We start from the raw sequence: 24,032 nt of genomic DNA, 5'->3' as shown, positions 1-24,032 counted from the left end.
CGAGCCCAAGATCACCCAGCTGGCTGCATGTGGGGGAGTGCAGAATCGAACCCGGCATGCCAGATTAGAAGTCCGCACTCCTAACCACTACACCAAACTGGCTCTCTTTAATAGCAACAAGTGAATGTCTAAACTCGTTGATGCCAAAGGGTACAATTTGTAGGTGATAACCAGAACCTTAAACTGAACTCAGCAATGAGTTAAACTTAGGACCAACTCGAAATACTGCGGCTTAAAACCCTGATTGGAGACAATTTTAACAATTCCACCAAGTGCCAGCTATGGGCAGTTGACCCTGTGCACAATGACACGTTGTGTATGCCTGGTTTTGCGGTCCTAGACAGGAGGCCTGAGTCCTTCAACTTCTCCACCCGCCTGGTACAAAATGCAGTTGGAATTGACTGAATGCTCCTTCCCCTGGGAACTGAGGACCGACTGGGCACTCTGCTTCTTCTCTGGCCACGTAGCTCTCCACTGGGCTCCCTTCAGAGGCAGCAGAGGTGCTCTCGGACGTGCTACAGAAACACCCAGGCAGATTTATTCTTGATGACTTCAACATGGACGCTGAATGCTCCCTGCCTGGGCTGACCCAGGGTTTTGCAACGTCTTTGTTTGCTCTGGGCCTGTGAACGGGGTTTCGCCCTGGGCTTACCTTCTGCACTGAGGCTTCGAAGGAAGGAAAGTTGCATTCCTGGAAAATCATGTTTCTCCAGACTGAATACTAGGGGAAGGAGACAATCCACGTTAATCCGAGTTAAAAACGTGGGTCTGTTCTTGCCTCGGTGGGCCATGCTGAACCAGATTCAGGAAGTCAGGGATTCAGGAACTCAGATTCAGTAATTAACTCAGGAACTCAGTAATTCCTCAGATTCAGTAATTAAACTAAGTACAGTTTATTGAAGCACAGTAGTCAGATCTCCTTACAACAGAGTAGATATCAGAGTCCTGAGAGAGTCAACACACAGATGGAAAGCAACAGTAACTAGGCAGACTACTACAGTGTATTCCAACTGGGTCTTTCCTTGAAGTCATAATTCCCAAGTAATACAGAGCACTGCAGCTCAATTACTATTCAGGGTCATGCACAGAACACATATGATGCATAGATGACTGTGTCCTTCGGATACTGTTTGGATTATCCATTAATTCCATAGTCCTTGGTGCTACCTACAGAAACTTTGAGGGCCTACATCTTACAGATCTGTGAGACCACAGCTCTTGTTTTGATCTACTGCAATCGCTTGGCTCGTTTTTGGAAATGATGAGGCTAACATTGACACAAAGGATTTGCTCTTGTAGGTGCCATGAAGGATGATGAAGGGAGGAAGTTCTCCACAATTTTAGCATTCCACAGAAAGTGTGAAACAGAATTTTATGAAGGCATTCTCACAATGGGATTAACATTGTGGGTTTAAGTACAGAAAAATTTACTCGTTAGACAAATCGTTAATGCTCGGCATGGTTAGCGGCAAAAGGAAATGTGGTCGTCAAAGGACCCGCTGGCTCTACACGATCAAAGCCGATACAGGGAAGACCGTGAACCAACTAAAAGAAGCTGTCATTGACAGAAACGTATGGCGAAAACTTTCCTATAGAATCACTGAGGGTCGGACACGACTGAACGGATGACATCATCATCATCATCATGGTCTGTGCTCTGACAGCAGCTTTTCCCACATTTCAGACATTTCTATAGTTTGTCTCCTGTATGAAGTTTTTAATAGGATGAAAGGTGTGCATTCTGACTGAAGCTGTTCTCACACTACAAGCTTTTAAGTGGTTTGTCCCCTGTTTGGATTCTTTGGTGTTCAGCAAGGTTTTGATGGGAAGTAAGTTTGTTCTTCTGACTGAAACTTTTTCCACACTCCAAGCATTTATATGGTTTTTCACCTGTATGAGTTCTTCGGTGAGAAGCAAGGCTTGATCTCTGACGGAAGCTTTTCCCACATTCCAGGCATTCATATGGTTTCTCCCCTGTATGACGTGTCTGATGATCACGAAGGTATGAACTCTGACTGAAACGTTTCCCACACTCCAGGCATGTATAGGGTTTTTCTCCTGTGTGGATTCTTTGATGGGAGATAACATTGTTTCTCCGACTGAAATTTTTTCCGCACTCCAGGCATTTATATGGTTTTTCTCCTCTGTGACTTCTTTGATGGGAAGAAAGATGTGTACTAATCTTGAAGCTTTTTCCACACTGTAGGCATTTATATGGTTTCTCGCCTGTGTGAATTCTTTGATGCTGACTAAGGCCTGAAATCTGACTGAAGCTTTTTCCACACTCTAGGCATTTATATGGCTTTTCCCCTGTGTGAATTCTTTGATGGGAGATAACACTGTTTCTCCGACTGAAATTTTTCCCGCACTCCAGGCATTTATATGGTTTTTCTCCTCTGTGACTTCTTTGATGGGAAGAAAGATGTGTACTAATCTTGAAGCTTTTTCCACACTGTAGGCATTTATATGGTTTCTCGCCTGTGTGGATTCTTTGATGCTGACTAAGGCCTGAACTCTGACTGAAGCTTTTTCCACACTCTAGGCATTTATATGGCTTTTCCCCTGTGTGAATTCTCTGATGGGAAGTGAGTGTGGCACTCTGACTGAAGCTTTTCCCACACAGCAGGCATTTAAATAGTTTTTCTTCACTGTGAATTCTTTGATGGCAGGTAAGACCGTCACTCCGACTGAAACTTTTGTTACACTCCAAGCATTTATATGGTTTCTCCCCTGTGTGAATTCTTTGATGGGAAGCAAGTTTGCCAATCTGTTTGAAGCTTTTTCCACACTCCAAGCATGTATACGGTTTCTCCCCAGTGTGAATTCTTTGATGGGAATTAAGACTGTCACTCAGACGGAAGTTTTTTCCACATTCCAGGCATTTATATGGTTTCTCCCCTGTATGAATTCTTTGATGGATAGTAAGACTACCTATCTGATGGAAGTTTTTTCCGCAGCGTAGGCATTGATATGGTTTCTCCCCTGTGTGAATTCTTTGATGGCATGTAAGGTTCCATCTCTGACAGAAGCTTTTTCCACACTCCAAGCATATATATGGTTTCTCCTGTGTGTGAATTCTTTGATGGGAAGTAAGTTGTGTACTACTATTGAAGTTTTTTCCACACTCCAGGCATTTATATGGTTTTTCCCCTGCGTGGATTCTTTGATGGTAAGCAAGGCTTGAATTGTGACTGAAGTTTTTTCCACACTCCGGGCACTGATATTTTTTCTCCCCTGTGTGGATTCTTCGGTGATAACGAAGGTTGGAACTGCGAGTGAAGATTTTTCCACACTCCAGGCACTGGTATTTTTTCTCCCCTGTTTGCATTCTTTGCAAGCCTCCTGATGAAAGGACGAGAAGCCGACTATGAGCATCATGAAAAAATGAAATACAAATATTAAAATCAAATAAGCTAACTCTGATAGAGGGTGCAAGAGCTTAAAGGCTTGTCATCTAGATATGCTTTCAAATGTTTCTTAGGAATGTGGCTTTATCACATCCTACACTCACTCCACCTCTTTGGAGCCCAGGGAATACCAGTATCTTGGATTTCACAGAGGGGGACATACTCGGGTACGCAGGTCCTGGATCGTGTAAGGTCTTAAGGGTTAAAACTAATACCTAAATGTTGACCCAGAATTCAACTAGTAATCAGGACAGCTGCTGGAGAGCAGGTGGAATATGCTCTCAGAACTGAGATGCCAGATGTGTTTAACTAACCAAGTCCCCCCCACTAGACTGGGAATGACTTGTCCTCCTATCTCCAGAAGTGCACTCCACAGGATGAGGCCATAACATACACTGTGACCTCACCCTTGCAGGTCAATAAAATAGAGAGACTAGCTCCAGCGAGATGCTGAATTTTGTGCTGGAACTGGGTATGGCTGGCAAACATTTATGTGGCAGGACCATCACAATCACATAAAACATTGAAGAAGAAGAAGAAGAAGAAGAAGAAGAAGAAGAAGAAGAAGAAGAAGAAGAGTTGATTAATCTATGCCACATTTCTCTACCCACATTGGTGGGGAAGTCAGACATGTTCATTTGAGAATTATCTGGAGCTGCTTTGTGCCATAGTACTGTGTCATAGCACATTCTTTGCATGTCCTGGGTCCGAGGCTTAATATTGGCCTCCCCAAGAGATTACAGAGAATACAGGGGTGGGAAACATCCTTTCCTGAGACCCTGGACACTCTGAGAGGCAATACTCAGCTAGACTTGGAAAAGGGAAGTTTTCATATAGTCAAGGCTGCAGAAATCTACCACCCCTGGATGGAAGGGCAAGCAAGATGCAGTCCCACCACAGACCTGCCAGTCCATCATCTCCTCAACGGTGACTTCCTTCCTGTGAATACAGGAGGAGGAGCCTCACCTCCCAGCACCGAGGGGAGAGAGAGGGAGCCTTACCCAGAGAGGCCACGATCCCAAAGTTCTCCTGCATGACTTCCTTGTAGAGCACTTTCTGGGCTGGGCTCAGCAGGGCCCACTCCTCCTGGGTGAAATACACGGCCACCTCCTCAAAGGACACCAGACCCTGGAAGAAGGAAAAGAAGGAGGAGGAGGCTGTTCTTTCTCGTACTGATCCATGAGAAGAAACAACAACACGGGCATTAAAATAGTTTCTGAACAACAGCAGCCATCAGAGCCCTGGGGCTTTCTTTTCCCAGCTCTCCTCAAGCTCATCCTGAGGATGGAAGGGTGGCTGGCACTCCCAACCCATGCTCTGCTCTGGCTTCCTCCCCTTTCCCCCAACACCGGAGGGAACACATGCTTGACCTTTGGGAGGAAGGTCCTGCCAAGCTGTGGCTGTGATTCTCCAGACAGTATTCAGCTTTCTGAGAGATAGATGACAAACTCAAATGGTTGCAGACCTTTCTCCATGTGGGGTTCCAGAGGGAGCTAATCTCTCTCCAATGTTGTGTAACATCTATAGGTGCCCCTTTGCCTAGCCAGTCTGGAGCTTTGGGCTGGGGCGCCATCAATATGCTGATGCCCCCTGCAGCTTGGTGAACGCCTTGAGATGTGAATGGGTCTTGGGGAGGGGGGCGTTAGGGGAGGGAAGTGCCCTGAACTCTGAATTCAGGAGACCCGCTGTAAGTCCAGGAGAATTCCTGGCTCCACCTGCAGGTTGGTAACCAAGACGGCTTTCTTCTCCAAGGTAGGCTGTGACCAGACCCAGGGCCAGGAGCCAGACCTCTGCTCCCCAGTGAGACCCCCCCCAACCCCACGCACACACACAATTACCTGAGAAGTCTTCATGGCGGCTCTTTTCTCTTCCCCACCCGGAAATGTGGGAGGAGCAGGGGGAGGCATCAGAGGGGTTTTCCAGCTGCTTCCTGGGAGCCAGAGGAAGGAAGGAAGGAAGGAAGGAAGGAAGGAAGATGGAGGGAAGCCCTTTATGCTACACTCCCCTTTTCTGTACCAGACCCCTGAAGGGAGCCCGTCTCTGGGCCGGGGTTGGGATACAATTCAAGGTCTTGGTCTTTATCAAGCAAGGCTCTGCTTCCGCCCAGCCATCTTCATGGGGGGAGGTTGTGCCTCCCTTGCTCGTCCCACCCCCTCCCCTTCCTCTCGGCCCCCTCCCTCCCTCCCTGCCCTGCCAGAAGCCTCTGCACGCCTCCCCTCCCCTCCCCTCCCCCCCCCGGGCCCTGACCCCCTCCCCTCCTTCCCCTCCCCCCCCGACTCACCGGGGAGGGGGAGCTCATTGCTGCCCCTTTAAGCAGGAGAGCCAGACAGGCCGGAAGGAAGGCAGGAAGTAGGCCCCGCCCCGCTCCCCCTGGCGCCCCTCTAGGATGCCGGTCTCGCTGGACGCCCTCGCTGTGAACTCTTCCTCCTCTTTCGCCTGCGGCCCCGAAAGGGTTAAGCCGACCGAGCGGCTTCCTAGAGCGGCCGGGTACGGCAGGAGGCTCAGCCATTGGCCGGCCGAGGCGCGGGGGGGGGGGGGTCGAGGGGCCCCGGGAGGTTTCCTCGCAAGTAAGCGCTGCAGGAGCCGCTTTCCCGCCCGGGGAGGGGAGGGGAGGGGAGGGGGCTGCTCGTGATCCGGCTGCGGCCGCAGAGAAGGGGCTGGATCCGGGGGCTGAGGGATCGAGCAGATCTCCTCCCGGAACCCGCCTCTGCCCGGAGGGAGGAGGGGCGTCGCTGTGTCGGGGGGGGGGGGCGATCTATCTATCTATCTAATGCAAAATACAAATCTATCTATCTAATCTATGAAAAACTTCATTGTCGGGTTGGTTCTACAATGCAAATCCTGTTTCACACTTTATTGAATATGCTCCCCCCCCCCGACCATGTTGAGTGTAAATCCCAGGAGGAGTTTTAAGAACATTCCTACCAGCAGCCCCCTGCCCCGAGCTGGAGAGGTCTGGTGCCCCTTGGTTGAGCCATTGCTCAATGTTTGTGCCCTATGCAGTGTTTAAGCTCTCACCAGTCACTTTGTCCTGGGCTCCAGTTTATGTTGCAATGTAGCCCCTGGGACAAGAGCCTCTTGTGGCGCAGAGTGGTAAGGCAGCTGCCTGAAAGCTTTGCCCATGAGGTTGGGAGTTCAATCCCAGCAGCCGGCTCAAGGTTGACTCAGCCTTCCATCCTTCTGAGGTCGGTAAAATGAGTACCCAGCTTGCTGCTGGGGGGTAAACGGTAATGACTGGGGAAGGCACTGGCAAACCACCCCATATTGAGTCTGCCATGAAAACGCTGGAGGGCGTCACCCCAAGGGTCAGACATGACTTGGTGCTTGCACAGGGGATACCTTTACCTTTAGCCCCTGGGACAGTCTGATACCCAGTCCCTGGAGGCCATGTTCCACAGCAGACTTTTAAAGAGCCAAACACAGGTACTTTACTTTTCTGAAGGATCAAAGAGGCATACCTTATAGGAGACGCAGCACAGTGACATTACTCCTGATCCACTAATGGAACACAGAAACTCCATCTGATTCATTGGGGCAACCCACAGGTGCCTCTTGACTGGGCTGAGGTTGTAGCCCCATTCTCTTTTAGTTTCTTTCAGCCTTGTTGATATGCTTTCCTCTTCCTCCTTACATGAGGAAGGGTATCTTTCCACAGTCAGAGGCAACCCTAAAGGAAGGAAGGAGATGGAAGAGGAGGACCCAGAAGGACCTGCGCCTGGCAAGAGATCAAGAGAAGTTCCCTGTGTCATCCAAGCAGAGAGTGGTGCTAAATTTTGGGAAAAAGCTGCTCCAAAGATCTGGGCTCAGGACACTGCGACCACAGAAGTACGCAGCCGATGCTTCCGGCACTTCCGCTACCAGGAGGCCGATGGGCCCCGAGAGGTTTGCAGCCAGCTCTATGGACTTTGCAGCCGCTGGCTGGAGCCAGAGAAGCACACCAAGAAGGAGATCCTGGACCTGGTGACACTGGAGCAGTTCCTGACCATCTTGCCCCAGAACATGCAGGGCTGGGTCAGAGGGTGTGGGCCGGAGAGCAGTTCCCAGGCGGTGGCCCTGGCCGAAGGTTTCCTCCTGAGCCAGGCAGAGCAGGTGAGGGGGTCTCCTTTGGCCAGTTCACGGAACAATCTTATCCAACCAGGCTTTCCAACCATTTCTGACTCTAGAATTCACTAGGCTGGGAAGAAAACCCATCCCTGATTCTTGCCTCTGTGGCTGAGCCAGCTCTGCTGGTCAATGCAGGAGTGAGCAGTCTGTGGGTCCTCAAAGAAGTCCAGGAGTCGCTTCCATCCTCTTACCCATCTCCTATTCTGTTCCTTCAGATGTGGAGGCCATCAGTGGAGATGGAAGCAAAATTCTCTGAGGAGGAAGGATCTCCTCTGGAGGAAGGGCAGAGGGCTCAGGCCCAGGAACTAGCCCAAGATGCCCTCTCATGTGGTAAGGCGGTTCTGCAGCCAGAAGGGATTGGGGCATGCAGTGAAGTCGTTGGATGTAAGCTTTAGGACAGGAGGAAGGAAAAGGCACCTCTGCACACAACCCAGAGTCAAGTTCTGGGCATCAGCAACATAGCAGGTAGTGACGGCCACTCCCTTGCTTTTGTGGAAGGCCCTTCCATTCTCATTCACATTAGCTACAATATCTCCTCGTCCCCTTCCCTCAACTAGTGGGGCTCAAGGCAGCTCAAAGGAGAACAGGTAGACCCATCCTGGGTGCAGCTGTTAGCCATGGCAAATACATGGAGCCTCCATGTTCTGGAGCAGCATACCTCTGAAAACACAATGCTAGTGGCCGACATTTGCCTGTGGAGTCCAGCCTTTAGACTAGCTCCCGTGAGGTTTGGAGGGGGCACATGACTGGATGTCATGTTGGGGCATCAACAGACACTCTGAAACCCCATCGATATTACCTGGAAGTCACTTCTTGGTTCTTGGAGGGATGTGACAGATGCGTGTCTTGTGATGGCATTTAGAGGTTCATGGAATACCTGGTGCTTCTCTTCTACCACTCCCCCCCCACACACACACACACAATTTATCAGGAGGGGTGGGGTGTAAATCGAAAAATAAATAAAATCCTTAGAAATGGTGTCGATGTGGGTATGGCAGTCTTCACCCAGCCCGGGGAAGGAGGGTGCAGGAAGTGTGATTCAACCAAACGAATGAATGAGGGAGTCTAGGCTGATAATCTTTCTTTCTCTATTGTCTCCATCACAGGGCCTGGTCAGGTGGGGTTGAGCCATCATCTCAGCAGAGGTGTGAAAACAGCAGCTGCACCTCCAGCCCAGGTAGAGGAGATGAGCAGGGGACAGTCACCACCACCTCTTTCGCAGAGGGGCTTTTGCTCCTGCAGTGGCTGTGCAGAGGACCCAAGGAAAGAGGCTCTGGATGCCATTCCCTTTGCCCAACCCCACCTCTGCATCCCGCTGCCTCCCCAACTGCCCCCTACCAGTGAGTCTTCTCTGCCTGGCATAATATCTGCTTTTTCTTCCAGGGTCCCTTTTCCTTTGAGGAGGTGGCTGTGTATTTCACAGAGGCCGAGTGGGCCCTGCTGGATCCGGGTCAAAGAGCGCTCTACCGGGAAGTCATGCTGGAGAACTGTGGGAGTGTGGCCTTTCTGGGTAAGGGTCTTTCATGGGTGCCTAAGGTGTGAATTGCTGCCACTGGGATGAGGCATGAATCAAAATATTGAGCCCTAATGTATCATTTTCTGACCTGACCCACTACTTGGCCCTATTGGGGGTCTTGAGGAGCTGGGGTGGCAGTGAAATGGACCAAGTGGCCTGGCTGGCCAAGGAGAACTGAGGCCAGTGGTGTGGCCATCAGCTGAGCTAGGGAGGGTTTCCTTGGCCTGCGTCTTGCCCTGCATGTGGCCTCAGGCTGGTTCCGCTTGCCTTCCCAGTACCATTTCATGTTTGCTTGGAGCCATGGGGGAGCTTGTCACATCCAGTGTTAGGGGGAGAAATCTCCCTGTCCAGAACTTGAGTGAAAAATAGCTGGGGCGAGCCTGTTGCTTGTTGTCTTGACAATGAGATACCTATTCAGGCCATATGATCAGGGAGCAAAACCCATAAGTCCCTTCAATTAATTCTCACCAGATGATGGCTTCTGCGTGGTTAGTGGAGGAGTTGCGTGGTTAATGGGGAAATAGAGGGGGTGTCATCTAAGAACGGCCAGGCTGAATAAGGGGAAAGGCTCATCAACACTTGTCTTCAGACACCACCTAGACACTGACACCCCCCCCCCAACATCTGGTATCCCTTCCATAAACCATGAACATTGGGATTCACTTAGACCGTTTATGCACTGGAGGTTTCATGGCAGGCTGCAGGCTGGAGTTTTAGTCATGGCTGGTTGCCCCACCTCTTCCTGCACCCCCACGGGGGAGCATTTGGCTTGGTGCACCTCATCCGCCCCGGAATTGTGCTCCTGCATGGAAGATGGGACAGTGAATTTCCCAGTGCATAAACGGTCTTAGTGATGCCCTGGCTTCTCCAGTTTGGTGTAGTGGTTAGCCAGTTTGGTGTAGTGGTTAGGAGAGTGGACTTCTAATCTGGCATGCCGGGTTCTATTCTGCACTCCCCCACATGCAGCCAGCTGGGTGACCTTGGGCTCGCCACGGCACTGATAAAGCTGTTCTGACCGAGCAGTGATATCAGGCCTCTCTCAGCCTCACCTCCCTCACAGGGTGTCTGTTGTGGGGAGAGGAATGGGAAGGCGACTGTAAGCCGCTTTGAGTCTCCTTCGGGTAGAGAAAAGTGGCATATAAGAACCAACTCTTCTTCTTCAAATGTGTTTGTTATGGAAAGAACCTCTTGTCAAAGGAAAGGGCATCCCCCTTCAAGAGGGGTTCTGGAGTGGGGGCCTGGCTTCTTGCTTGGGTGCAGACTGGACTTCTAACAGCAGACACAGAGGAGACACAAGGGCAATTCCAGAGGGTTCTTTTTGGGAAAAGCCAAGAATAAATAGGCTGAAGGAAACTTAAGAGATGGGCAAAAGAGGCAGGTGGGAAACCACTTTTACTGTGTATATTAGTGTACATTTCAATGTCAGAAGAAATGAGCCCCTGAAGCACTTAAGAGAATAGATGGGATTTCAAGGTCAAATCAGACCTCCTTGTGAGGGTGCTGATGGGAGCTCTCTCTGTATCCCAACAGGGGATGATCAGAGGAATGAGGAGGACGAGGAACAGCATCATCTATCTCCAGATGAAGTCATGAATGAAGACCTGAGAGGGAACTTGAGAAATGAAGGCAAATCCAAGAGGCAGGAAGGAAGCCAGGGGGTCAAGAAGAGTGATCAACCCATTTTTTGTCAAAGAGCAGATTTCCATAAAGCTCTTCATATGGTGGAAGAAATGTATAAGTGCTTGGAGTGTGGAATGAACTTCTCAAATCCAACCCAGTATAATTTCCATATGCGAATTCACAGTGGAAAGAAGACCCATCAATCCATGGAGCGTGGAAAGAGCTTCCTTTACAGAGCAGAACTCCTTAAACATCAACAAACAAATGCAGGATATAAATGTTATGGATTCTCAAACCATGGTGAGAGTTTCCAACAGAAATCTGATCTTCTTAAATACCACAATATCCATTCAGGAGAGAAACCATTTATCTGTTCAGAGACAAAAACTGCATTCTCTGATGGAAAACAGAGAAATCTACATTTCCCAAGAAGTATTATAATTAAGGCATGCAAGTGCTTCCAATGCGGAAAGTACTTTAAATACAGATCCCGGCTCCTTGTGCACCAAAGAATACACACAATGAAGAAACCTTTTGAATGCTCAGAGTGCAGAAAGAGGTTCAGTGAGAACAGCAAGCTTCAAGAACATCAAAGAAACCACAGAGGTGAGAAACCTTTTGAGTGCTCAGAGTGTGGGAAGAAATTCAGTCAGAATAACAATCTTCTGCAGCATGAAATAACCAACACCGGGAAGAAACCTTTTGACTGTTCAGCTTGTGGGAAAAGTGCCAGGCTTCGACTGCATCAAAGAACCCAGGCAGGAGAAAATCCTTTTGAATGCTTAGAGTGTGGAAAGACATTCTGTCATACTGGCAATCTTCAACGGCATCAAAGAACCCACAATGGGGAGAAACCTTTTGAATGTTCAGAATGTGAAAAGAGATTTAGTCAGAGTCGTGATCTCCTAGTGCATCAAAGAATTCACACAGGGGAGAAACCTTTTGAATGCTTGAAGTGTAGGAAGAGATTCAGTAGGGCTGGCAATCTTCAGCGTCATGAAAGAACCCATACAGGGGAGAAACCTTTTGAATGCTCACAGTGTGGAAAGAAGTTCAATCAGAGTAGCAATCTTCAAACACACCTAAAAATCCACACAGGGGAGAAACCTTTTGAATGTTCAGAGTGTGGAAAGAAGTTCAGTCAAAGTAGCCATCTTCAAATGCACCTAAGAATCCACACAGGGGAGAAAGCTTTTGAATGTGTAGAATGTGAAAAGAGATTCAGTCGGGGTGGTGATCTCCTAGTTCATCAAAGAAACCACACAGGGGAGAAACCTTATGAATGTGCAGAGTGTGGAAAGAGTTTCAGTCAGAGTGGCGATCTCCTAGTTCATCAAAGAACACACACAGGGGAGAAACCTTATAAATGTGCAGAGTGTGGGAAGAGATTCAGTCAGAGCTGCACTCTCCAACTGCATCAAAGAACCCATACAGGGGAGAAACCTTTTGAATGCTCGCAGTGCAGAAAAAGATTCAATAGGGCTGGAAATCTTCAACGTCATGAAAGAACCCACACCGGGGAGAAACCTTTTGAATGCTCTGAGTGTGGAAAGAGATTCAATCAGAGTGGCAATCTTCAAATGCACCTAAGCATCCACACAGGAGAGAAACCTTTTGAATGCTCAGAGTGTGGAAGGAAATTCAGTCACAGATGTAATCTCCAAAAGCACCTAAAAATCCACACAGGGGAGAAACACTTTGAATTCTCGGAGGGCAGAAAGGAATTCAATCAGAGTTGCAGCCTCCAGCAGCACCAGAGAACACAGAGAGAGGAGATACCTTATGAATGCTCATGATGGAATGGTGATAAAGGAAATGATTACAACCATCTCATTTGTCATAGTTAATTGGAATTGGCTTTCATTCCATAGTGGAGACCAGGATCTGATTGCTCTTTTTTATTAAAAAATACCTGTTGTCATGTAACCTTTTACCTACAATGGAATGTAGGGGAAATGGTTTATTGAAGTGCCTTTCAGATATGCTAAGAAATTGTGTTTTGACTAAGATTCTAGGTTGTTGTAACTTTGTATCCCTACTAGAACAATATTTGGTACGTGCTAATGCTAGATACCCCCTTCGACATCAAAGACTCTGGGGCTGGGCTGGAGATTTTGGGGGTCATCTTGGAGATGGAATGAAGAGCCAGCTTGGTATAGTGGTTAGAAGTGCTGACTTCTAATCTGGCATGCTGGTTTGAATCCACACTCTCCCACATGCAGCCAGCTGGCTGGCCTTGGGCTCCCCACAGCACTGATAAAGCTGTTCTGACCGAGCAGGAATATCAGGGCTCTCTCAGCCTCACCCACCTCACACGGTGTCTGTTGTGGGGAGAGGAAAGGGAAGGTGACTGTAAGCCGCTTTGAGCCTCCTTTGGATAGGGAAAAGCGGCATATAAGAACCAACTCTTCTTCGGAGTAGCATTGTATTGGTTCAGGGCTCTGACCCAGCCCTATGATGTAGCTGTATAAAACTCTCTCTTTGCACAGTTTGGATGCTTTCCCTGTGACTTCTGTTTTCACTGCAGCTAAAATTAAAATTCATAACAATGTTTTCCAGTCTGGCATGTTTTCGGGTAACTTGGGTCAGGCAGGGGCCCCTGGTCTGGGGCCAACACTCAAGGTGTGGAAAGAGATTCACTCAAGAAACCCACAGAGGTGAGAAAGCTTTTGAAAGGGCTGCACCAAGAAAAAACGAAGGAGGGGAAACAAATGGTGCAGAAGGAAAAGAGACTTAAATACATTGTTGAAGGCTTTATGATTGGAGTCAATGGGATGTGGGTTTTCTGGGCTGTGTGGTCATGGTCTGATAGCTTTAGTTCGTGATGGGATGGGGCTTTACGCATCATATTCCTGTCTTATCTGGGAGTCTCCCATGGTGGGACAAGAAAAGCACTGCCCAGTTCCAACCCACCCCCTGGGAAACTCCCAGATAAGACAGGAATATGATGCATAAATCCCGCCCCCTCCCCTTCAAAAGTAAATATCCAGTTCAGCACCAAACGACCTCTACACCCAAGGAGATGCAGTCTGCTCTGAGTGATGGGCAGACACGGCTACCGTCAGCTGAAACTTGCGCAGCACTGCAGCATCCCAGAAGCTTAGAGTGACCTGCAGGCAAAGATCAGCCAAGACATTAAAGAGCTTGCCTTGGGGGAGGGTCACGAGTATTGCATGGGGGAGGAAATATCCCTTTTTTATACTATTATTGCCCTTGGACAAAATAGACGCTGGAAATGGACGGGTACCGTTCGTATCAGCTGGAGGCGTCCCGAGGGCAGCGGACTGGGAGGGTGAGGCATTTTGGTTTCCTCTAAACTGGGGGCAGTTGCAAGCCCCTTGGCCCTCTCAGAAGCTTCCCACTGGCTATTCTGGTTAGCTGGGTGGGATGCAAGAGCATCCTCTCCATCTTCCACCCCGAAGGAGGGGAGCGGAACATGCTGTTGGTATAATGTACCAAGTGACAGCTAACAGCGTGAAGTTGATCAAACTGATCTAACTGACAGGTACTGATCATGTGAGAAGTGTCAGGTGCACAGGAATGACACAGCACAAATGCTTCTATTGGCTGGATAGAAAGCTGATGCAATACTAGAGAAGGTTGCATGTACATAGGTTGTGTATATAAGGAGTGATGGGGAAGCTGTCTCTGTCTCTCTCTGAAATGCCATTGTGCGCGCAGCACTCTGCTGGATAACTTGTAAATATTCTGTACATAAAAAGGTTAAGAAACCTACAAACCTGTGTTGCTTGTGTTCATCTGTCACAGCGAAGTGACAAACCACTACAACGTCTTCCGCTTCACAGCAACGCCAACACATGCAGGCCTTAGGGGAGGGCAGCCAGGCAGCGTCTTTCCTGCCTTCTCGCCAAAGAATCCAGAGAGAGGGAAACTCCATGCCGGTGGCGCCAGATCCCCTGCTGACAAGGTGGACCAGCAATCAGGAAGCAGCGCCGTCCTGGAGCAACAGGCAATGCAGGAGTGGCGGATGGGAGGGGGGGGGGCTTTCTCCCGGGAGGGAGTTGGCATGCAGGGGAGGCGGCGGCAGAGGCCTGCCTGGGGGAGCCAGAAGGGGGAGGGGGGAAATTGCAGGCAGCGGAGGGGAAACGGCGCTCTTGGGGGGGGGGGGGCTCCCAAATGGCACCGCCCCCAATCCCCCCAATCCCCGCCCCCAAAGTCTCCGGGTTCCCCCCAGCCGGGAGCTGGCATCAATGGAGGCGGGGGGCGCGGCTTCCGGCGGAGGCCCCTCCCTGGGGAGGAGAGAGAGGCCGGAGTCCTAGAGGGGCGCCAGGGAAGCGGCGCGGGGGGGGGGCAGTTCCCTCCCCCTCCCTCCCCCCTTGGGGCCCGTCCGCTTCTGCCTGCAAAGGGGCAGCCCCTCCCCCCCCTGGGTGAGTCCCCTGCAGGGGGAGGCGAGCCCCGATCCGGTGTGTGGGGGGGGGGAGCCGCCCCCCTGCACAGCCTCTTTGCACCAGGCGGGGTGGGGGGCGCGATGCCTCCCGGGCGGGAGCTGGTCCTTGACCGGGGTGGGGGGAGCGCAGGCTGAGTGCCCAAGGACGGGTTTGGCCAGGATTTGGCTGAATGAGCCCCCCCCCCCCCCCCGCCCAGAGAAATTGGCTGGGGAGGGGTCAGGTGGAGAGGGGTCGCTTGGCCAGAGAACTTGCAAGGTCATGAGCGGGATCCTGACAACACCCCCGTCCGAGGTCTGGCACAGAACAGGGGAGTGCAGCAGCAAGGGCTCCCCCCCCCACCCATCTGTCTGTATTCCTTCCCTCCCTTCCCTCCCCTTCCCTCCCCTTCCCTCCCTCCTTCCCATTTATATCTTCCTTCCTCGGTCTCCCAGGAAGCAGCGGAAAGACACCCCTGATGCCTCCTCCTCCTCCTCCTCCCCCGTCTCCTCCGCGTGGTGAAGGGGAAAGAGCCACCATGAAGACTTCTCAGGTAATTGGCGGGGGGGGGGGTCTCACTGGGGAGCAGAGATCGGCCTCCAGGCCCCGGGTCTGGTCACAGCCTAACTGGGAGAATAAACCATCCTGGTTACCAACCTGCAGGTGGGGCAGGAAGTCTCCTGGACTCACAGCGGGTCTCCCAGATTTGGGGAGAAGGGCACAATCTGTGCCATGGCAGTTTTCTCCCCAAACTGCACCCTCCCCAGGGCCCCTCCACATCTCAGGGAGTTCTCCGAGCTGCGACAGGCAGCCCTTTTGGATGGGCTAGCTTTGAGCCTGCGGATAATTCCTTGGCCAAGCCCAAAAGGTGTTTGTGCAGAGAGAGATGGGTGATGTTCCTTCTTAGACAGTCTGGCAAAATCCCAGGTGGGAAGACACAGTGGTCGGGAGACAGCCCCTCTCCCCCCAAAAGAGGGAGGCCAGAAGATCCAGAACTAGCCTTGGAAGGAAATCTTGTTCAGGGGGACCAAATGGTGCTTCTGTCATTTCCCAAGAGGCCAGGTCTTAGTGGAGAGGGTAGTGGATGGAAATTCAAGTTCTCTGGGAAATCTGGGAGCCAGTATTGGGATATAATTTTTCTTGACGATTACCTCCCCAGAAAGTGCTCCCAGGAGCTAGGAAAGGAGTAAACATGGCCAAGGACCTTACCCAGGATGTAGCTCTGTTCTCAGTCTTCCTGGATGTTCATGCAGCAACCCTTGGTAGGACCTACCTATAATATAATAATAATAATAATCTTATTTCCTACCATTCCTGATAGATCAAGGCAGCTTACAATATGTTAAAACAATTCATTCTTAAAAAACAGTAGAAATATTAAATATTAAAAACATCAATAATTTACACGCAGTCTCGTTTCAGTGAAACTTGGGAAATTCCAGTTCTTTCCTTCTATTTCTGGCAGTGAGGCTCTCCTTGATGCTTTATCTGATGTTTCATCTGGCCTCGGCCGTAGACCTGGTCTTTCAGGTCCTGCAGGACTTACTAAGACCTGCTCATCTTTGGCAGAGCATTCCACCAGCTGGGGCCAAGGCCCAAAAGGCCCTGTCCCTGGACAAGGCCTGTCTCACCTCCTTTGGGATGGGGGTTCTAAGCATGTTTTGGACACATGACCTCAATGCTCTTTGGGGGGTGTGATGGAAGAGGTGGTCCTGCCAGTACACCAGTTTCAGACCATTTAAGGCTTTGAAGGTTAATACCAAAACGTTGACCCTGATCCGGTCTCCAATCTGGGGCCAATGCAGCTGGGAGCACCAAGCTCAAGGATTGCATTACGCCCGATTTTAATTTCATGCAGGCTTTAAAAAAGTTTTCCCAATATGTTGGAATGATCAAGTTTTCTGTCTAAGCGTTCATGTTCTGTTGTATCCTTGCTTGCCAGGGGCCCCCGGAACCTGATAAGAGCTCCGAAAAAGGTTGAGAATGGCTGATGTAGAGAAGGCCGTTTTTTGGGGGGACATATAGGGCCTGTTCAGGGAACCACCATAAAAAGGCCCTGCTGGGACTGGAACTCCTCAAAAGAAACTAAATATGTTCCCAAAACCCTCATCAGTCAGATCTGGTTATCACTGCCAAGTTATTTGGAATGATGATTGACTTGATCAGGCGATTGTCCCTTCTAAAAACTTACTCAGGAATGAGCTTTGCTGTAGGAGGATTGTAAATGGGAAGTCAGCACCGGGAGACTATCATGGGCCTGCAGGCCGGAATTGGCTCTGGAAGACACAAATGTCATTTCCCTTTTCTTCTCTCACCCAGCCAGTCCTCTGCCTCATGCTGCGTTCTCCCTCCCGGTGACCCCCGCAACGGTCAGCCCTCCCTCCTCCCTCCTCCCTTCAGGGCTCCCATCTTTCAACTTACAACAGAAAAGAAGCTTCTAACTCTGTCACTTTTTTGGCTTTTCTCCCTGCTTGGAGGCAGCTCCTCAGATTCACTCGTGCCTTCTCCAGGAGGGCATTGGCCAGTTTTGCCCACCGATTGGCAGTCCATGTGGGGAGGGCCTGAAAAACCTCCATGTCTCCTTCAGCAACAGAAAGGGCAGCCCCTAGCCTTTCTCCCGGCCCCATAGCATAGCCCAACATTCCTCTCTCCGGAGGGGCCTCCTTCCTAGAGGTCAAGCATGTGGTTCCCCTCTGAGCTGGAAGAAGCTGGAGCAGAGTGTGGTCTGGGGGTTCTCTGGGAGTGCCGGACGCCCTTCTGTCCACAGGATGAGCCCAAGGAGAACTGGGAAGGGGAAGGCCCAGGGCTCTGATGCCTTTCTGGCTGCTGCGGTTCAGACACCATTTAATACCCATGCTGTTGTTTTCTTCTCATGGATCAGGGCTGGAAAGAACAGCCTCCTCCTCCTTCTTCTTCCTCCTCCAGGGTCCGGTGTCCTTTGAGGAGGTGGCCGTGTATTTCACCTGGGGGGAGTGGGCCCTGCTGAGCCCAGCCCAGAAAGTGCTCTACAAGGAAGTCATGCTGGAGAACTTTGGGATCGTGGCCTCTCTGGGTGAGGATCCCTCTCTCCTCCTCTCCCCTTGGTACTGGGAGGTGTGGCTTCTTCTCTGGGCACAATAAGGAATTCACGATAGAGGAGGGACAGTGGCTCAACCCTTCTGGCAAGCTCTGCCACCCCATCTGCAGCTCACTGAAAGTTCCTCATCAAAGGCTCTGAGCTCAATGCAGGTCTTAATTCCTCCAGATCTCTGTTCTCTTCCTGCCTGCCTGGGGCTGGGGACTGGGCCATGGCCCTGGCCCTTGCGAGATCAGTGGACATTTCTACAAGGGTGGCTTCACTGAGGCCGGAAAGCAGCTTAATTGACTCTTCCCCCCCCCCCCCCACCAGCCTGTTCTGTGCACAGAGAGAAACTTTCTAAAAACTCATGGTCTGGGGGGACCTGCTGAAGGGACGTGTACCGAAGAGAGGGATAACCTTGTCCTTTCTTTCCTGATAAAGGGCCTGTGACAGCCACGCCTGACCTCATATCATGGCTGGAAGGAGAAGGTGGGATCGACGGTGAGAAGTGATTTGAACTCCCCACCCTTTGTTTGGGTCAATCTGTGTTCCAGTCAGGAGACAGAGGCTGAGTTTCTAGATACTCTCGATGGCTGTGCCATGGAGCCGAATTTAGCTGGGGGGAGGGGAGTCTGTCCTTGATCCTCAGCATCGCTCAAGACCTGGCGAGAGATGTCCGTGTGACCGCTCCGGTTCGGAACAGCGGCCCTAAGGCCATTAAGTCCTGCATTTATGGGAACAGGGAATTGCCCCCAAAGGCCAATGAGACCACATTTACTTGAGAAGGGGTAACCTCTCAAATGAGGGGGCTCATGAAGACGAAATGGAAAGGTAAGGAGGATCTCATCTTTTCAGGAACTGCAATCTTAGAAGCTCAGAATCTGCAAACACTGTAAATAGGTATAAAACCCCCTGCGTGTTGAATGGAAATAGTAACTGAAAGTAAGACATGGTTCCTTTAAGTGGCAGAAGGAGAGTCGAGTGGGGAAAAGAAGAGGGGGTACAAGCCTTGGCCAATGAAATGAAAGATGGCGAAGTCACAAACTATGGGGAGACCTCTTTTGTGATGTTGTGCAAAGTTCTGGTCACCACACCTCAAAAATAAGATTATAGCCTTGGAAAAAGTGCCAAAAAGGACAACTAAAATGACTCTGGACAGTATGTTTCCCATTCCTGTATTCTTTGTGCTTTCTTGAATTGGTGATGCCAGCAGAGCAGCTGGGGCCTGGTGCATGCAAAGCGCATCCTTTGCCATAGACACGTGCCACAAGGGGACTCCAGACAGCTCTCAAACGGACCTCCCCTCACCCATTACAGGGCAATGTCGCCTGTGACGCTGAAAGATCTGCCACATGGGCATAGGCCAGGCATACCCAATGCTGGTGTAGAATTCAGCATCTCGATGGAGCTAGGCTTGGTTTCCTGGCGTGTTTTAAACCCAGATGAGGATTCGTGTCCTCCTAGTACCCCAAGGAACAGAAGAGGGGTATGCACAGAAGGGGGGATGTACTGTGGGGGGGGGGGTGACAAGGCCACAGGGGAGTTGCTAGTCAACTTGGAGGGGCATCTGGCCCAGTCAAGTGAGAGGGGCAAGTGGGCCGGCCTAGAGCCGAGTCAGATGTAGCACAGACTGGGTGACCACCTGGCCCCTATGGACAGCAGAAGCACTTCTCCCTACAGTGGTGGGACAGGATAGACAGACTCCTTCTGCCCGGGGTAAATCCCCCAGGGGATTGAGGGTGAAGTTATTTTCAAGGCTGGCTTCTCTTTTTGAATGTCAACATGATCCTTTGTTTTTCAGAGCTGAATTCTTTGGGTAGACCCCATTTGTTTTGTACTGCAAGGGTAGAATAATGATATATGTAATTTTCTCATGTAGTGGAATGCCCTTTGAAGGCTAGGAGGACAAGTTATTCCCAGTATGGCAGGAACGGGGGACTTGGTTGGTCAAACACTTCAGTCGAAAAACCACTTGAGTTTGGACATTCCTCATTGACACGAGAGAAACAAATAAACAATCTGTGACCTAAACTTCTGTTTCATTTGCAGGTTGTATCAGGGAAGGAGTAAGTTTCCCACAGAAAAGTTGCTTGTCTATTTCTGCAGCTAACAACTGATCAGTTGGTACAGTGTCAGATGTTACAGGATAACATTCCCCAGGGTGGTTTGGAAGGGTGTCTAGATGACAAGCCTTTAAACTCAGGCACACTCAAACAGAGTTAACATATTTAATTCCCTAATGTTTCTGCTCCATTCCCCCCCCCACAAGGCTTATGCTTGGTTTCTCTTTCTTTCAGCAGGAGGTGCAGAAAAAATGCTAACAGGGGAGAACAAATATAAATGCCTGGAATGTGGAAAAAGCTTCAATCGGAGTGACCATCTTACTTCCCATCAAAGGATTCATACAGGGGAAAAGCCATATAAATGTCTGGATTGTGGGAAGCGTTTCAGCCAGAGTTCAAGCCTTGCTCAACACCAAAGAATTCACACCGGGGAGAAACCATATAAATGCCAGGAATGTGGGAAAAAATTCATGAGTAGTACAAATCTTACTTTCCATCAAAGAATTCACACAGGGGAGAAACCATATCAATGCCTAGAGTGTGGGAAAAGCTTCAGTCGGAGAGGTACACTTACTTCCCATAAAAGAATTCATACAGGTGAGAAACCATATAAATGCGTGGATTGTGGGAAAAATTTCCATTGTAGGACACATCTTAATTCACATCAAAGAATTCACACAGGGGAGAAACCATATAAATGCCTGGAGTGTGGAAAAAGCTTCAGCAAAAGAGATTACCTTACTTCCCATCAAAGAATTCACACAGGGGAGAAGCCATTTAAATGCCTGGAGTGTGGGAAAAAATTTCATTTCAGGACACATCTTACTTCCCATCAAAGAATTCACACAGGAGAGAAGCCATATAAATGCCTGGAGTGTGGGAAAAACTTCAGTAGTAGTACACATCTTACTTCCCATCAAAGAATTCACACAGGAGAGAAGCCATATAAATGCCTGGAGTGTGGGAAAAACTTCAGTAGTAGTACACATCTTACTTCCCATAGAAGAAATCACACAGGGGTGAAACCATATAATTGCCTGGAGTGTGGAAAAAGCTTCAGTGAGAGTTCAAGCCTTGCTCGTCACCAACGGATCCACACAGGAGAGAAACCATATAAATGCCTGGAGTGTGGAAAAAGCTTTAGTCAGAGTAACCACCTTAGCACCCATAAAAGAATTCACACAGGGGAGAAGCGATATAAATGCCTGGAATGTGGAAAAAACTTTAGTCAGAACAACCACCTTAGAACCCATCAAAGAATTCACACGGGGGAGAAACCTTACAAATGCCTGGAGTGTGGGAAAAATTTCCGTCAGAGTGACCACCTTAGTTCCCATCAAAGGATTCACACAGGGAGAAAACCATTTAAATGCCTGGAGTGTGGAAGAAGCTTCAGACAGAGTTCAAGCTTTGCTCAGCATCAAAGAATCCACACGGGAGAAACCATATAAAAGTCTGGTGTGTGGGGAGAGCTGCTGTCAGAATACATATTCTGTGTCCCATCAACATATGGAAGGATAAACTATAAAAATGCCTGGAATGTGGAAAAAGTTTTTAGAGCACAGACTTTACTTCCCATGAACAAATTAATGCAGAGGAGAAACCACAGAAATGCCTGGAATGCAGAAGAAACTTTGGAAAGAAATGATCAATTACATTAAGGTAAATTTAATCATGAAATCAGAAAGAAGTGCAATAAAACTGTATAATATATATACAGTACATAATGCAGTAAAACAGTTGAAAATTTTCTATGCTTAAACCTCAATCTTAAAAATGCTAAAATTGTGGGAGCCTTTCAGCTTTCATCACCGGCATCGGCAACAAGAAGGAATCTTTCTATGTGGCTCTGTCAGCCTCTCTTTGCTGAGATGAGCCAAGGGATTATAGCAGGTCAGAGCAAGCGCTGTGGTCTCATAGATCCGTAAGCTACAGGCCCTGAAAGCCTGGTCCTTGCTTTTACCTACAAGGACTTTCAGGGCCTGCAGCTTGCAGACTGATAAAAATGGACTGATAAACTAAACAATATTAGGAAAGGAGAGGTTTGGAGTTTTTTCCATACCTAGTGGAATTCAGAAGTATATTTTTAATGTATGTAAGCATATTTTCTGCAGATATGGTTCTCTGTCATATATTATGTAATTTTATTTTGTAGAAGACCAATTATGTTTCGAATTTTGGTGTTGGAGATGAATGCTACGAATACCATGGGCAGCCAAAGTTACCAACAAGATAGTTTTAGAGAGGAGCAAATCAAGTATGTCATTAGAAGGCAAGAGATTATGGCTAAACTCCAAACCTTTCCTTACCTGCGATCAAACTCGTTAGAAAAATCATTAATGCCTGGCATGGTCAGGGGCAAAAGGGAACGTGGTCGCCAAAGGATCCGCTGGCTTAACACGATCAAAGCCGACACAGGGATGACCATGAACCAACTAAAAGAAGCAGTCAGAGACAGGGGCACATGGCAGAGACTTTCCTATAGAATTGCCAAGGGTCAGACACGATTGAACGGATAGGACCATCAATTATGTTTATCTACATTGCGTGTGTTGATAGCCAGAGACTGTAAGGACACTTTAAAGAGTTCAAGAAGTTAACTGAGAGTGAGGCTTCAGCTTGTAAATTGTAAATGATGAGTTTTTAAATTTATGTTATAGTATATACACTTTGTCTGTGTAATCTTGCTACTTGTATTATTTTGTATGACCCAGCAGTCCTAGCCACTAAGGAAAGATCTTTGAAAAAGAAATAAATCCGGAGGTGGTTCTGCCTGGAATCCAAAGAAGAGAAAAAGCTTTGAGAATTTTTTGTTAATTAACTTGGTAGTTTCCTCGCAGGTGTTTCCTGTTTTCTTCCTAATTGCTGACCTCTGGTGCTTCTTTGTGATTATCTTCTTCTGCCAGGTGGAATGAGTTACTGGCTGGGATCAGGGCCCTGACGGAGCGGTCAAGATGGTACTCTTCTGCCAGACCTGTGGTTGAGGCTACGGAAGACTAATATTATAAAGCCCCCCCCCTTTCTATTCTTTCTTAGTCTGGGTTGCTTTGCTTACAGCCAGTCCTACAAGCCAGATTGGAGGTAGCTGGTGGCTTAGTTTTGGCCTTTTATGAAATCTTAATTGTTTTGTGAATTGTAATCCACCACTGTAAACCACCCTGAACTCACTTGAGGAGAGGTGTGGTATATAAGTTGAATAATTAATACATAAGTAAATTTGAAAACTGCCCAGTAGCTGGCATCTTATAACGTTTTAACTCTTTTCAGTTGTTAAAAAGCATTTCTGGTCAGTGCTCTTAAGAGCTGCAATTCGAGCTACAAATCGCTTCCTTGCAAAGAAGCTAGTTTTGAGGAAGCTCTAAAAGCACCCCCCCCTCCAGTAAATGAGATGAATGAAGAGGCTGATCCTGTGAAGGTTCAAGGGGGTGGCAGGCTACAATGGATGAGCCAGAGGACTGCGAGTGTCCTGCATTGTGTGTGTGGGGGGTGGGGGTTGGACAGGGGTAGTCAACCTGAGGTCCTCCAGATGTTCATGGACTACAATTCTCATGAGCCCCTGCCAGCAAACGCTGGGGATTGTAGTCCATGAACATCTGGAGGACCACAGGTTGACTACCCCTGGACTAGATGACCCAGGAGGTCCCTTCCAACTCTGATTTTATGACAGCTGGGCATTAGAGATGCAGATGCCAGCCTCCAGGTGGGCTCTGGGAATCATCAGGTGCCGAAAGCGGCTGCTCTAGAGAGGAAATTCCAGGGGATCATACTCGAGCGAGGTCCCTCCCCAGCCAAAATCCTCCCCACTTCCAAAGCCTCCAGCTATTTTTTCAACACAGAACTGTCAACCTGCCCCCCTGAAGCTTTCTGGCCTCCGAGGAC

General features: G+C 49.1%; 2 protein-coding genes and 1 long non-coding RNA gene across 3 annotated transcripts in view; 1 reads left to right on the top strand and 2 right to left on the bottom strand.

Moving 5' to 3' along the window:
- Positions 1-877: 877 nt before the first annotated feature.
- Positions 878-24,032, bottom strand: part of LOC143834167 (uncharacterized) — a 33,166-nt gene continuing 10,011 nt past the window's right edge. Inside the window, 1 exon segment of the mRNA XM_077330768.1 lies at positions 878-3,322. Coding sequence (XP_077186883.1) covers positions 1,598-3,322 — 1,725 coding nt within the window. The 3' untranslated portion in view covers positions 878-1,597.
- Positions 3,336-5,870, bottom strand: LOC143834187 (uncharacterized). Its single transcript, XR_013229743.1, has 4 exons — positions 5,689-5,870; positions 5,246-5,337; positions 4,409-4,535; positions 3,336-3,365 (listed from the first exon to the last, which is right to left on the bottom strand). It is a non-coding gene; the product is annotated as an uncharacterized LOC143834187 (long non-coding RNA).
- Positions 6,780-22,916, top strand: LOC143834134 (uncharacterized). The gene is given in 8 exon segments (XM_077330741.1): positions 6,780-6,830; positions 7,044-7,496; positions 7,727-7,841; positions 8,618-8,688; positions 8,895-9,021; positions 10,558-12,348; positions 20,430-21,591; positions 21,593-22,916. Coding segments are annotated over 8 exon segments (3,837 nt in total). The 5' UTR covers positions 6,780-6,794; the 3' UTR covers positions 21,675-22,916.

This window comes from Paroedura picta, chromosome 3 (assembly GCF_049243985.1).
Source record: "Paroedura picta isolate Pp20150507F chromosome 3, Ppicta_v3.0, whole genome shotgun sequence".
NCBI lineage: Eukaryota > Metazoa > Chordata > Lepidosauria > Squamata > Gekkonidae > Paroedura > Paroedura picta.
Note: the sequence above shows the minus strand (reverse complement) of the source record. Positions and strands in the feature narration are given on the sequence as shown.